General features: G+C 45.0%; 1 protein-coding gene across 1 annotated transcript in view; it reads right to left on the reverse strand.

The window, feature by feature from the left end:
• The window catches only part of DMGDH (dimethylglycine dehydrogenase), a 104,684-nt gene that overhangs the window by 41,661 nt on the left and 48,572 nt on the right, over window positions 1-14,451 (reverse strand). The window contains 10 exon segments of the mRNA XM_030566263.1: window positions 259-476; window positions 3,071-3,201; window positions 3,976-4,141; window positions 5,098-5,251; window positions 7,372-7,412; window positions 7,414-7,539; window positions 12,559-12,644; window positions 12,646-12,711; window positions 12,713-12,759; window positions 13,794-14,042. Coding sequence (XP_030422123.1) covers window positions 259-476; window positions 3,071-3,201; window positions 3,976-4,141; window positions 5,098-5,251; window positions 7,372-7,412; window positions 7,414-7,539; window positions 12,559-12,644; window positions 12,646-12,711; window positions 12,713-12,759; window positions 13,794-14,042 — 1,284 coding nt within the window.

Raw genomic sequence — 14,451 nt, forward strand, 5'->3', positions numbered from 1 at the left:
TGCCAAAGATCACAGTTTTCGAAACTGGCCTTTAGTTCTGTAAAAAAAGAAAAATACACTGTGGAGTCTGAAAGATCTTGGAAATCTTAGTTCCTGACCAGAAAATGTTTGACAATCAATGTACCGTTTCTCTCTCACTTATGTTTGTTTATAATTTCAAACACATAATCAGTTTCATTTCTCAACATAATTTTAGTCATACCAGTTGTTTTCCTGGCTGTCCGATTATTTTGATAGTCTGTTTTCCCTACCTCTTACCTGAATAGGATATCCTAATAGCAGTAGCAGCAATATCAGAAAGTTTAATATGTCTGGACTGAAGAAATTTAAATGCAGAATCGCTAAGATCCTCAATGGTCAGTTTCTGGAGAACCTTTCGTGCAAATGGACCTGCTATGCCAAGTACTCCCATCTCATCTGTAATGTTTTTAATCTCAACATTGTATCCACCCTTCAGTGCCTCCTCTTCTATCCATCTACAAGTGAAGGACAAGAGTTTTATTAACATTCTCATTCAAGGTAATTATTTTAGCATTTGTTCCTGGGGCCATAGTTCATAGATTTATTGTAACATTCAAAGTAAGTGTTCTGTACGGTGATGATAATTAAAACTTGTGTATCTTGTGATAGTGCCTCGAGGCCCCAACCAAAGACTGGCGCTCTACTGTGCTAGGCAATGTACACACAGACAAATGAAGAGCCCAAATAGCTTACCATATAAGTATTCAGCAGCGCTTCAGAAGACAAACAATATGGAAGTCATGAGTATGAGGCAGCCGCCAGAAATATTGACCAAACTATCTGCTTTAACCCATTAACCTGGCAATTACTAACATTTATTTATTACTAATTATGATGGGCCAAATCCTAAGTCCTATTCCCAGGGAGGGGAGCTCCACACCAACCTGACTGAGCCTGAGGATAGTCAGGGCAGTGTGAAAGAGGGCCTAGTGCTCAGCAAGTCCACCATCATGACCTGTGGAAGCCATAAAAAGAATAAAGTGTTCATGCAAATGAGGAACTTCTGAAACTGCTACTGCTGCTGCTGTTGCTTTGCAGACAAGAGCCTTCTGCTCTTGCTTTTGTTGCTTCCACTGCTATGATAATAGCTGGAGCAGTAAGGCTGCTGTTCTTACTACTGAGCAGCAACAACTAAAAGGAGATTCTGGATCTACTTCTTGTACCACATTTCATCAGATTCTCTCTTCCAGACCCAGTTCTTCCCTTCTGGGGCACAAATAGTCCCAAAATAACCAGAAAGCCTATTTGCTTTGAACAGCACAACCCACATTCTCTTGTTTTCAGGGCAGTCTCTTCCCCTGGGTATGGCTACACTTACAGCTGTACAGCGCTGGGAGTTAAACCTGTCTTTGTACAGCTGAGTAAGGAAAGCGCTGCAGTCTGTTCACACTGACAGCTACCAGCGCACTGCCGTGGCTGCATTTGCAGCGTCTGCAGCGGCACTGGGAGCGGTGCATTATGGGCAGCTATCCCAGTGTTCAAGTGGCTACAATGTGCTTTTCAAAAGGGGTGGGGTGGGGTGGGGTGGAGTGTGACAGGGACTGTAGGGGAGAGAGTGAGTGGATTTTTGGAGCTGACATTGCGTCAGCACCCTGCTTGCAAGTTCCGACTCCCTCCCCCACCCTTCTCTCGGGTTTGTTTTTTTCCTCACAGACCAGATAAGCAGCCGCTCCGAAATGGACCCCCCCCAGCCCGCCCGCAGGGCTGCTTCTCTCCTCAAGCCCCCTCTCTCCCCCTCTCTTCAAGCAAACACTAGCTGTAGGCATTCCAAAGCGAGCCCCCCCGCCTCTGCTCATTCACAGCAAACAGCGGACCCGCCCCCACCCGCCCGCAGGGCTGCTTCTCTCCTCAAGCCTCCTCTCTCCCCCCTCTTCAAGCAAACACTAGCTGTAGTTGTTCCAAATGGAGCCTCCCCCCCCCCCGCCTCTGCTCATTCACAGCAAACAGTAGCTGTGTTTGTTTTTTTGATAAGCAGCTCTGGGAGCCTGGAGTTCACAACAAAACAAAGGGCAGGACCTTCATTTAAAAGGATTATGGGAAGCTTCTGGAGGTCAGTTACAGCGTAGGAAGATTATTCACTGTTTACACTGGCGCAGCAGCGCTATACTCTTTATTCCTCTCAGGGAGGTAGAGTACAAGCAGCGCTGTAGCCACGGAGATACAGTCTGTATGTGCCTTGCCAGTGTGGACGGGGAGTGAGTTACAGCGCTATAAAGCCACCAACAGCGCTGAACCTCTCAAGTGTAGCCAAGGCCCCTGTCTACTTCCCCCTTCTTCCATTTCTTCCTCACTATATGAAGCAGCTGTGTCTGGCAGGCCCTCTACCCTTTCCTCTCTGATCCCTGAGTCTACAGAAAAACACAGGAAAGGAAGGAATTTTATGAGTATGATTCTTTCCAGGCCCCCTCAACCCTCTTGAGACCCAATTGCAGTGCATATTTCATCACAAAGGCAGGTTAATAATAGGTGTAAAATACGTTTTCTTATATGTAGGATAAGTGCAATAATTGAGGCAGTTTAGTACAGAGCTAGAGAAGGAGAGGTTTTAAAAGGGGAAACAGTGGTCCCAGAATAGAGGGTTGAAAGCATCATAGGACTTAAAATGGATATGCCTTTAGATTCAGAATGTGTGTAACCACAAAGGCAACAAAGAAGAGCAAGCAGTAAACACAGTGAGATCTCTCTTAAAACAGATACACATTCCTGACATAATCATACACTGTAGATTCCTCAGATTATTTAAATTGTTAGTGAAAAGTTCAGTCTTAACTCTTAACAACAAAGTCTCTCAAAAAGTTCACAAAATAAATAAAGAAGGCTGTATTCAAATCTTACAGTATATAGTCAGATAAGTTTTCTTAAGAAATCCCAAGGCATAGTTGGGGGACAAAACAAGGCTATTGAAGTTCTTTGCAAATAAATACATTGACCCGCTTTTGCCACCCTTATTCAAGTTTAGTTCATAAATACGCAAGTATTCCCACTGATTCCAATGGAACAATTCACAGAATAAGGCATTCCTCACAGATGTATCTATATACACACTTACCTCAGATCATGGAGCTCTGACCCAGAACCAGTTACCAGCAAAAACTCCCCTGGAGATAGGTGAGAGACGGTTAGCTCAGCATAGACTTGGCCTCTCGGTGTTAACATGTGACTTATATTTGTAGCACCCACCTACAAAGCAGAACATATAATCATTTCATTTCCAAAATAAATTCTTTGAGCTCTTGCAGGTCCTTAGTGCAAAATGTGAAAACGAAACGCTTGTGTTTATACAAAAATCTTTAACCATATCTCTTATATTAGAAAGTATGAGTCTCTCTTTCTCTTTCTTCTGTTTTTAACCTCATTAGTAGAAGATTAATATCCTACTGCTCAGGATTTTGATTTATAATGGAAAGTTCACATTTTTCATATGAAAGAAATTAAAAATGAGATGCTTGAAATAAAAGTTTGGTCAAGATTTTTATAAATATGTGTTATGTGTACGTTACAGAAGACTTTCTCAATCCAAAATTGATTGAAGAATAGATTTCCAATGCAAATTCAGTCAATTTTTTTTCTTAAGTTTGCTGTTCATCAAAGCCAAATATTGTGCTTGCCTTATTCACACAATTGTTCCCATTGAGTCCTGTGAATAACGCATGCAGGATTTGGTACCTAAAGGATGTGTGTGCCACGAGCCTGCCAAAGGTGTCTAGCAGATGTTTACTACTCTGCGCTAATCCAATATAATCTCTGCTGTGTATAGTCTTGATCTAGCAAAAGGTCTTGTTTGACACAAAAATATTTCCAGAGAATTCCTCTTTAGTGTTTTTTTTAAACTTTCTGTGAGATGAAATGCAGAGATGTTTATATTATTATGCCTCTATTTCCCTGTCTCCCATTTCTGAAACTCTTCCAGTGTGCCTGGCCCTAAGTTAATAACATTATTACAGTCCTGTTTACCTTTGGAATGACATTTGCAAACAGGTGATCCAACAGTTTAACTGAATCATTCCCTTTGACAATAAACTTGCCAAATGGTGTCAGGTCAATCACACCAACTTTTTCCATAACCTGCTTATATTCACGACCCACAGGTTCAAACCAGTTTGTGCGCCGAAAACTGGGTCTGAAACAGAGTATTTATACACATAAAACGCAGAATACACATGTGGTTACTTACAGTCTAGCCATTTTGTGATCTATTCGGCAAAATATATTCCCAAAATTTTCTGTTTTGCAAGTCATTCAAAAGCATTAGAACCTAGCCTCTCTTATTTTAGGTAGTTTATCCATTATTTTCCTCAGTGTAACAATGGGTTAAATATTAATCCATTTAACATGAGAGTCAAAAACAAAACTGGAAAGAAACTGTGTACCAGTTGGAATAGTTAAAGTATAAGAAAAATTTCTAGTTTTTCATTAATTAACCTTGGGTAAATTTACTGCTGACTTTGCTGAGTCCTTATTATGGGTTAGATTGTTGAAGGCTTCACCTGGCTGCACAGGGAAGAGTAGGGCTCCCCTTACTTTCCTGCTGAGCCTTGCTCAAATTGTGACTACAGCTGAAGATGGGAAAACAGGGTTTCTTGCCTGATACCTCCCACTGGAAGCAAACAGGCAGGGAGTGGAGAGCAGAAAAGGGTGGGGAGGATCCTGGGCCTCGCCACCTTTACTCACTGATTACACAGAGGGAGTAAGCTAGTTCCATGAAAAGAGATGAAATAATTTACTCCCTGCAGAGCAAGTGCGGAGTAAGGGAGGAAATGTGACTTTATAGTTACAGTTTGTTCTCTAGTCTGTTCCTGGCCAATACAGCTGCATGCTGCCCCTTATCCAGAGCTGTTAGTAAAGTTACAGTGTAATTCTATGTGTGTGCTTTAGAATTTAGGTATCTTTAGAATGAAACAGATTTTAAAATATAGATAACAAAATCAGAACAAACAAAAAAAACCACAACAGTTGCTTCTGAGACCTTCTTTAGCTAAACTGATTGCAAAGTATATGAATCCCATCAATCGTGATTCAATCAACTCTTGACTTCTGGACAACAGACCAATACAAAAGTGGCAATTGTTCATTTACTTGTATCCAATCTCATCTCCAGGCTTGTAGAACCAATGAGGTTGCTCCCATCCTGCATGGAAACCCATTGAGCATTTAGATTTAAGCACTTCATAAAGCCCACTGATTCTCTCTGTAGGTCTCGCAGCAAACCTTTCTTCTTTAGGATAACCAACTAGGATGGTAAAAAGAAAAGAGACATACAAAATATCATACACAAAGAAAGCAAAACATGTTAAACTAAAGTCAGCAACTGCATGACTAAAATAAATATTTCTAATATAGTTCTCAAACTTTTTTTTTCGCGGACCACTTGAAAATTGCTGAGGGTCTCAGCAGACCACTTAATGACCTTTCCAAATGCTGTTTGTACTGTTAGCTAACTACTGTAAAGCACTTTGGATAAAAGCACTATATAAAAAAAAATCTTAATAATAAAAATTTTTTGTTCTATAAATAAAAGCACACAACTCATATTTTAATATCAGCAGTCTTACCTTTCTAATGCGATAGATGTGCCCTCCCTCCCCAGCCACAGCAGTCCCCAGGCTGGGGCTGGGAAGGAGGTGCAGGGGTCTCTACCCTGGCACAGCAGCCACAGAGCTGAGACTAGGAAGAAGGGCTGTCTCTCTTCAGCAGCCGTAGCCCTGGAGCTGGGAAAGTCGCCTTTTTCTCTGGCTGCCGCAGCCCTGCACATCCAAATTTCCCCCACTGCCTCTTCTCACTCCACTGCCCCCTCCCACCTACCCTCTATTCCCCCCAAGGCCACCACCTCACCTTACGTGTGTGTCTTTTTCAGGGTCAGGCACCTAATTAGTGGAGCCATGCCTGCGTGGCTCCACTAATTAGATGGGTGGCCCATAATTCTTGTGTGTGCGGCTGCCCAGGTGCACACCTTAGAGAGAACTATCTGTGGACCACCTGAATGGAGCTCGCAGACCACTGGTGGTCCGCGGACCACAGTTTGAGAACCTCTGTTCTAGAGGTATTTGGTTTCATGCTACCAAATCAGAAGGGTAATGTTTTCTATTAATTTTCCATTCAGTGTAGACATACCCTTAGAATGCCATTCACAAAAGCCAGCATGATGGGCATGGAGCTGCTGACCAGAGGGGTGTGTGCTAAGCCCCACTCACCTCACAGAGATCATAGAATCATAGACTATTAGGGTTGGGAAGGGACCTCAGGAGGTCATCTAGTCCAACCCCCTGCTCCAAGCAGGACCAATCCCAGATTTTTAACCCCAGTTCCCTTAATGGCCCCCTCAGGGATTGAACTCACAACCCTGGGTTTAGTAGGCCAACGCTCAAACCCCTGAGCTATCCCTCCCCCCAATGAGTGCCAATCTCTGCTAGTTCTCAGTGCCAATGAGAGATGAGTGCCAATCTCTGCTAGTTCTCAGCTGTGAACCCTCACCTGAAGTTAGGTGCCTACTCTGTTTAGCAAAGACTGGGGTTGGGGAGAAGAACCTCCTTTATAACTTTTAGCCTAGTGCTCAGTGTACTCACCTGGGATGTGGAGACCCCCAAAGCCCCTCTTCACATGAGGGGAGAAGGGATTAGAACAGGGACCTGCCACCTCTCAAGTGACTGCTCTAGCCCTTGGGACATGGGATATTCAGTGTCTACTGTTGAAGCTGTTGCACTCTGACTAAATGCTTGAAGAGTCATTTGGGCCAGACCGAGAGTGAGCGAGTGTGCATAAGCATGAGAATGATTCTATAGCCTGGTGGTTCGTATGCTCACATGGGAAACCAAGGATCCAGTCCTCCTGCTCCCAGGACTCCCACATCCCAGGGGAGTACTCTAACCACTGGGCAAAAAGTTATGAGGGAAGACCTCCCACCCCAAATGTTCTGTAAACTTGCCTGAGGGACCCAATCCAGTAGATGTGCTCACAGGGCTCCTACTGGATTGGGTACCAGATGTGATTTAGGCAACCAAATGCCTATCTTCCCCTGGTTTGTGACTCATCCTGGGGCTCAGGCAGGAGAGATGCCTAGAGTGAGGCAGCAGTGAGCATGCTCAGAGGCAGACACTTAGGCACCCAGGGAACTTTTACCCTGAAAATGTAGGTGCCTATTGGGTTTGGCTACAGTTTTGTGCATCAGCAGGGACTGAGGCACTTAATTCCTTTTGTGCATCTAGGCCTAAGTGACTACACCAGTTGCAAGGCAGTGGGGAGTCAGGCTCCATCTTTCTGTTGATCCACAACAAAAGAAAGGAGATTGTTTTACACAAATGCAAAAGTCCTATATTTCAGGATATGAAAAATGCTTTATAATTATCTTCTTACCAATGTTGTTAAATCCATAAGACTCTCTTGCTTTTGTTGCTGTATTGGGTGGTGGACCATTTTCCATAGCGATTGGGATCTAATTCTATCAGGTCAAAAGGAGGCTCCCCATCTAGGATCCAATCACTGAGATACTTTCCGACACCTCCAGCATGGATAATGCCATATCTTTAAAACAAACAATCCTCCAATATTGAGTCATTTGAAATAATTTTTCAACAAAGGCATCAACTATTACAAATTCTCTTTGCACTGTTTGGTAATGTTTTGTCTAGGAATTACTCAAAGCCACCGTTATTTCCATTTTGAGCAACTAAGGGCTTGTCTACATCAGAAAGTTGCAGCGCTGGTGAGGAGTTACAGCGCTGCACTTTGAGAGTGTCCACATCTGCAGGGCATCACCAGCGCTGCAACTCCCTCTTTGCAGCGCTGGCCGTACTCCCGTTTTGTCTCGGGTGTAGAGGATCCAGCGCTGGTGATCCAGCGCTGGTAATGCAATGTAGACACTCACCAGCGCTTTTCTTGACCTCCGTGGAAGGAGAAGCCTCTGGTAATCAGCTGGTTTCCTTTCCCGGTTTGCCCTCTCGGTCCCGGAGCCAGCCAGCAAACCGCAGGGAAGGAGACCTGCTTGCTCGGGGTTCCGGGACCGAGAGAGCAAACCGGGAACGCCGCGGTTTGCTCTCTCGGTCCCGGAGCCAGCCAGCAAACCGCGGGAAGGAGACCTGCTTGCTCGGGGTTCCGGGACCGAGAGAGCAAACCGGGAACGCCGCGGTTTGCTCTCTCGGTCCCGGAGCCAGCCAGCAAACCGCGGGGAAGGAGACCTGCTTGCTCGGGGTTCCGGGACCGAGAGAGCAAACCGGGAAAGGAAACCAGCTTCGCCGCGGTTTGCTCTCTCGGTCCCGGAACCCCGAGCAAGCAGGTCTCCTTCCCCGCGGTTTGCTGGCTGGCTCCGGGACCGAGAGAGCAAACCGCGGCGTTCCCGGTTTGCTCTCTCGGTCCCGGAACCCCGAGCAAGCAGGTCTCCTTCCCTGCGGTTTGCTGGCTGGCTCCGGGACCGAGAGAGCAAACCGCGGCGAAGCTGGTTTCCTTTCCCGGTTTGCTCTCGCGTTCCCGGAGCCAGCCAGCAAACCGCGGGGAAGGAGACCTGCTTGCTCGGGTTCCGGGACCCGAGAGAGCAAACCCGCGGCGAAGCTGGTTTCCTTTCCCGGTTTGCTCTCTCGGTCCCGGAACCCCGAGCAAGCAGGTCTCCTTCCCCGCGGTTTTGCTGGCTGGCTCCGGGACCGAGAGAGCAAACCGCGGCGTTCCCGGTTTGCTCTCTCGTCCCGGAACCCCGAGCAAGCAGGTCTCCTTCCCCGCGTTGCTGGCTGTGCTCCGGGACCGAGAGAGCAAACCGCGGCGTTCCCGGTTTGCTCTTCTCGGTCCCGAACCCGAGCAGCAGGTCTCCTTCCCTGCGTTTGCTGGCTGGCTCCGGGACCGAGAGAGCAACCGCGGCGAAGCCTGGTTTCCCCTTTCCCGTTTTGCTCTCGCGTTCCCGGAGCCAGCCAGCAAACCGCGGGGAAGGAGACCTGCTTGCTCGGGGTTCCGGGACCGAGAGAGCAAACCGCGGCGAAGCTGGTTTCCTTTCCCCGGTTTGCTCTCTCGGTCCCGGAACCCCGAGCAAGCAGGTCTCCTTCCCCGCGGGTTTGCTGGCTGGCTCCGGGACCGAGAGAGCAAACCGCGGCGTTCCCCGGTTTGCTCTCTCGGTCCCGGAACCCCGAGCAAGCAGGTCTCCTTCCCTGCGGTTTGCTGGCTGGCTCCGGGACCGAGAGAGCAACCCGCGGCGTTCCCCCGGTTTGCTCTCTCGGTCCCGGAACCCCGAGCAAGCAGGTCTCCTTCCTGCAGTTTGCTGGCTGGCTCCGGGACCGAGAGAGCAAACCGCGGCGAAGCTGGTTTCCTTTCCCCGTTTGCTCTCTCGGTCCCGGAACCCCCTTGAAGCCGCCCAACAGCGCTGCAGTGTGGCCACATCTAACACCACTTGCAGCGCTGGTTGCTGTAAGTGTGGCCACTCTGCAGCGCTGGCCCTATACAGCTGTACTAATACAGCTGTAACAACCAGCGCTGCAAAATTTTAGATGTAGACATGGCCTAAGTTAGCTGCCTCTCATAGCTGTAGCTTTGAGGTTACAGGAAGCAGTTCTATTCTGGTAGTTTTATTGCCTGCCCCAGAGACAAAAGAAAAACCCTCACCCTGTCCGCTGGTTCCTGTATTTTTGCACAGCCAGTGTCAGTTTCTCCCCACAAATCTCTGCTCCTGGTCAGAGATGTCTCCTCTCCCTTCCCCTTCCCCCACCCCACTGGTTTCCAGTCCTTACTCTGCTTGCCAACCAGCTCCAGGCTCCTCTGTCCGCTGGCTTCCAGTCCCATGCTCTTTACTCAGCTTGTCCCATTTCTTCCCTCAACTCCAAGTTTCCAATTTCCCGCCCAGCCTCCAGTCTCAGTCCACATACCCCAACCTCTCCTCCACAGACTCTTGTCCCATCCACTCCCCATCCAGCTCTCGTCACCTATGAATTTCAATCAGGCAGCTTCCTCATTACACTGCCCAAGTAACAGTTTGAAAACACGAGAGAGGCAAGCTCCTTGCTCTCACTTCCAGCGCCTAGACTGAACCCAGCCCACAGCATGCCAGAGCTGCCATTGCAGAGAGATTCCTCCTCAGCCTAAGGCTGGAGCATTCCTATATGGATAGAATCTTCAGAGATTTCTGTAATGAATGTCCCACAATTCTCTATTAAGCATATGTGATCAGTGATTTTTCTCAGGCTAATAACTTGGACAAGTTTGGATGAATTTCACAGAGATGACAAAATGCACATCCTTGACACAAAGGGCCACCCTTCTGCCAATTTCAAGTCCCTATTCCAAAGCATGGAGGCTCTAGATCTTTTCAAACAAAAGAGCACCAGAAATTTTTTAACATTGGCCAATCAATATATTTTTCCTGAGCCTTGTTCTCAGAAACAGCTGAAATGTTTTAGCTGAAACTTATTCAGCCTAAGGCAGACACTTATGACAGAAAATTTCAAGGCTGCCTGGTTAAAGTTTGGCAAAGTTATAAAAAAATGAAAACTAGGTCTTATAATGGGAAGTATCTGGCAATTTAATAATATGTAGCAATAGCAGTCCGACCCCTAATAATTATTAACCTGTCTACGCATTAAAGTGCACAGCAAGCTGTTGGTGTAAAACAAATAATAAATGATTACATAAAAACCACACACATTCACTAGGACTTCAATCACAATGTTCTGACTGGGACCTCTGAGATAAAGACTACACACAATGTACACACAAAATTACATCATACGTAGAAACATCTGCTTCTATAGTGTTCTGCTAGGGGATGGTGGAGTGTCAATGACCCCTGAAATACAGATACCTCGTCTCATCAATATCCTCATTAAACCTTGGATCATAACATTCAGAAGCTAAACAAATGTATACTTTTTTTAAAATTAAGTTTATAATAGGAATAAAATCCTCTCTGCTGTCTCCAGTCAGTCCAATATAGACCTTAATCCTATTCCCACAGAAATCACTTCTATGGGAGGAGAAAAGGGCCCACAGGCAATGCAATTAATGTAACAAAGCAGTCTTTTCTGGAACCCAGTGCTTTAGTTAAGAATATTAAGTGTGTAGTTAAAAGGTGAAATTTTTAAAACCTCTTAAATTCAAACAGCAAGTATACTTAATCATTCAATTCAAAATGATCAATCAATTTTATTTGAGAGCCTGGGAAAGCATCTTAATCTCTTATATAGTTTATATATGAGGGTTTGTAAAGTGAAGAAAAAGTGGATAAGGCCTTACTGGATTCTGATCAGACGATTAGGCAATTATCCATTCATCTTGGCACAATGGGGGGAGGGATAGCTCAGTGATTTGAGCATTGGCCTGCTAAACCCAGTGTTGTGAGCTCAATCCTTGAGGGGGCCATTTAGGGATCTGGGGCAAAAATTTATCTGATTGGTCCTGCCTTGAGCAGGGGTTTGGACTAGATGACCTCCTGAGGTCCCTTCCAACCCTGATATTCTATGATTCTATCAGCTGAGGTAACTGAATGTGGCAAAGAATTTAGTGTGAATAAATTGTAGACCATGGTTAATGTAAGAATAGCTCAATGAGAAAGAATGAGCAGTACCACCCAAATGTCCTCAAACACTATCTTCTCCCAGTATACACCACCTACCTTAACATCCAACACTCACCTACAGTATCCATCTTCTCAACCTCTGGCATCCCCAGGACTCTAACCTGGCACACCCCTTCTACAACTCCCAATACCATTTAGTACACTCTGCTTAGTACTTCAACCCTCTCCACAAAACATATTACATTCCATTCGGCACCTCAAATGTTAAGCTTCCTTTCTTCCACTCATCCTTGCCACAACTGGAATTGCACAATCGTTTGCATTTGCAAACGAGCCCGTTGAGAAGACAATGAGTACTTCTACACTGGAATAAAAGAGCTGTGGCATGGCTGCAGCGAGCTTGGGTCAGCTGGTTTGGGCTTACGAGGCTTGAGATGCAGGGCTAAAAATTGCTGTGTAGATGTTTGGGCTCGGGCTGGAGCTGGCTCTGGGACACTCCCCACTCATGGAGTCCCAGAGCTCAGGCTCCAGCCCAAGCCTGAATGCGTACACAACAATTTTACAGCCCCGCAGTCCAAGCCCCAGGAGGCTGAATCAGTTGGCCCAGGTCAGCCGTGGGTATTTAATTCTGTGTAGACATACCCAATATGGCCCAAAGTTATTTGCACAAATAAACTGAAAGATGTATACTAAGAAAGAGTGCTGACAAGATTCTATCTTGGTGCACACAGTATTTTAAACACTACTCATTTCCTGCAGGTCCACAAGGCCAATATATTGTTGCCTTGTGGTTAACTGTTTCACGTTGCAGAAGAAAAGGAGCAAGAACAGAAAAAGAGCTTGGTGAGAAAGAGCCACAGGATGGTGGGAGTGGTGACAAATATATGCCAAATATATGATGCACATGATCAGATGGCTGAGGTCACTTGTGGGCACAGGGTAGCGTCCAGTATATTTAAAAAAACAAGGTCGTGATGCTGAAGTTGAATGCAATTTAATTAGCTTTACTTTAATACATGATGGACAAAAGTTAATGGTGTGATGAATTTACTCACCCAAAGCCAATTGCTACCCAGTAATTTCTGACACCCTGATGCGGTCCAACCATAGGAAGAATGTCTGGAGAATATGTGATAGGACCAAGCAACTGTGTTAATGATGTCTGCTTGTTTCAGGACTGGCACCATTGCCATTGCAGCCTCAATATGAATCCATTATTCTGTCTAAATCAGACTCAAAAAGTTCCTTCCAAAACCTGCACAAATATTTGATTAATATATATATTTGTAATAAACTGTAAATATTTGTTTTAAATATATCTGTCTATAAGCAATAGCAGATATGTAATTCATCAGTCTGTAATATCCATACCTTTATATTTTTACATCACAAAACTCCACTTCCTTTTAAGAAAAGCATAAACTGAGGGCAACTGTATTTAAAATTTATTTTACTTTTCTTGATCTAAGGGGAAGCAGTGCAGCCTAGCATTTCAGGCACTGGACTAGGACTCAGGAGACTTGGGGCTTGTCTTCAAGTACAGCGCTATAGCGGTACAGCTGCACCGAAGACACTACTATGCTGACAGGACAGCTTCTCCTGTTGGCGTAGTTAATCCACCTCTGCGATAGCTTCTCCTCTCGACATAGCTCTTTCTGCCCCGCACTTAGGTCGGTAGAACTGTGTCTCTCAAGAGGGTGGATTTTTCACACCCCTGAGCGATGCAGCTATACCAATATAGGTCTCTACTGCAGACTTGGCCTTGGACTCTATTCTTGGCTCTGTCACTGACCTTTTGGATGACCTTGGGCAAGTCATTTACTTATCTATGCCTCCGTTTCCCCATCGGTAAAATTGGGATAATGCTATTATTCGCAATGGTAAAGCATTTTGAGATCTACTGATGAGAAACGCTATGTAAGAGATAGGTCTGATTATTATCATTAACGACACAAAGTCTCAGCACTGAAGCAGGAAGGAGATAGACAGGTACAGGAGACTTTTCTAATGCTGGTCAAAGCCATTTGTTTTTATGGATCTATTTAATTCATATATACAATAGTCTGCCTTAGTGTTCAGCTTGTTATTTCTGTTCAGTTTCAGAGGCTGTAGTCATATTTTGAAAGATATGCAAAAAAAGCATATGTTGCAACGTAAATTTTCAATAGCTTCCCCTTCTCATCACACAAGAAAGTGTCATAAAGGGAAATATGCTACTGTGCTTTATATTGTTAAACTATTTTCTATAGTTTATCAAGCTTTGAAGATACATATAATTTTTTTTAATTACCTGGTGGGACTCCATTTGTTACCCATGACTCCTGTAGTTTCATTTTCTCCTGACTTTCATATGGACCAAATAAAAGCCCATCCCTTTCCTGTCTTAGATAATATGATCCTTCTAAGTCACGAAGCACAGGCAATTCCATTTTCAGGGCTTTCACTTCAGGGATAGTTGATGTGACAACATACTGATGATGAACAGGTATGAGGGGATGGTGCAGTCCAATCATTGTGCCTATTTCACGAGCCCAGAAGCCTAAGAAACACAATAAATAACCATGCTATATGTGAACATTAATTTCAGTGAATGGATTTTGTCACTCAGGTAACCTTTATTTGGCATACAGTAATGCTACACTGAGCTGATCAGACTCAAAATAAAGGTTACCCCTTGCATCTGCCCGGAAAGCTATTTTGAATAGACAGATTACTATAATGCTATCACTCTTGGGATTTAGATCTGTGTGTATATGTTTGCTTACTTTAACCTGTAAATAACTCCCTTATTTCTTTTTCCTTGTTAATAAACCTTAAAATATTTTATTAGAGGGATTGGCTACAGGTGTTGTCTGTGGTGTAAGATCTAGGATACCGACTGATCTGGGGTAAGTGACTGCTCTCTTGGGACTGGAAGCAACCTGAATATTTTGTGGTTTTTGGTGTAG

The sequence above is a fragment of the Gopherus evgoodei genome, chromosome 6 (genome assembly GCF_007399415.2).
Source record: "Gopherus evgoodei ecotype Sinaloan lineage chromosome 6, rGopEvg1_v1.p, whole genome shotgun sequence".
NCBI lineage: Eukaryota > Metazoa > Chordata > Testudines > Testudinidae > Gopherus > Gopherus evgoodei.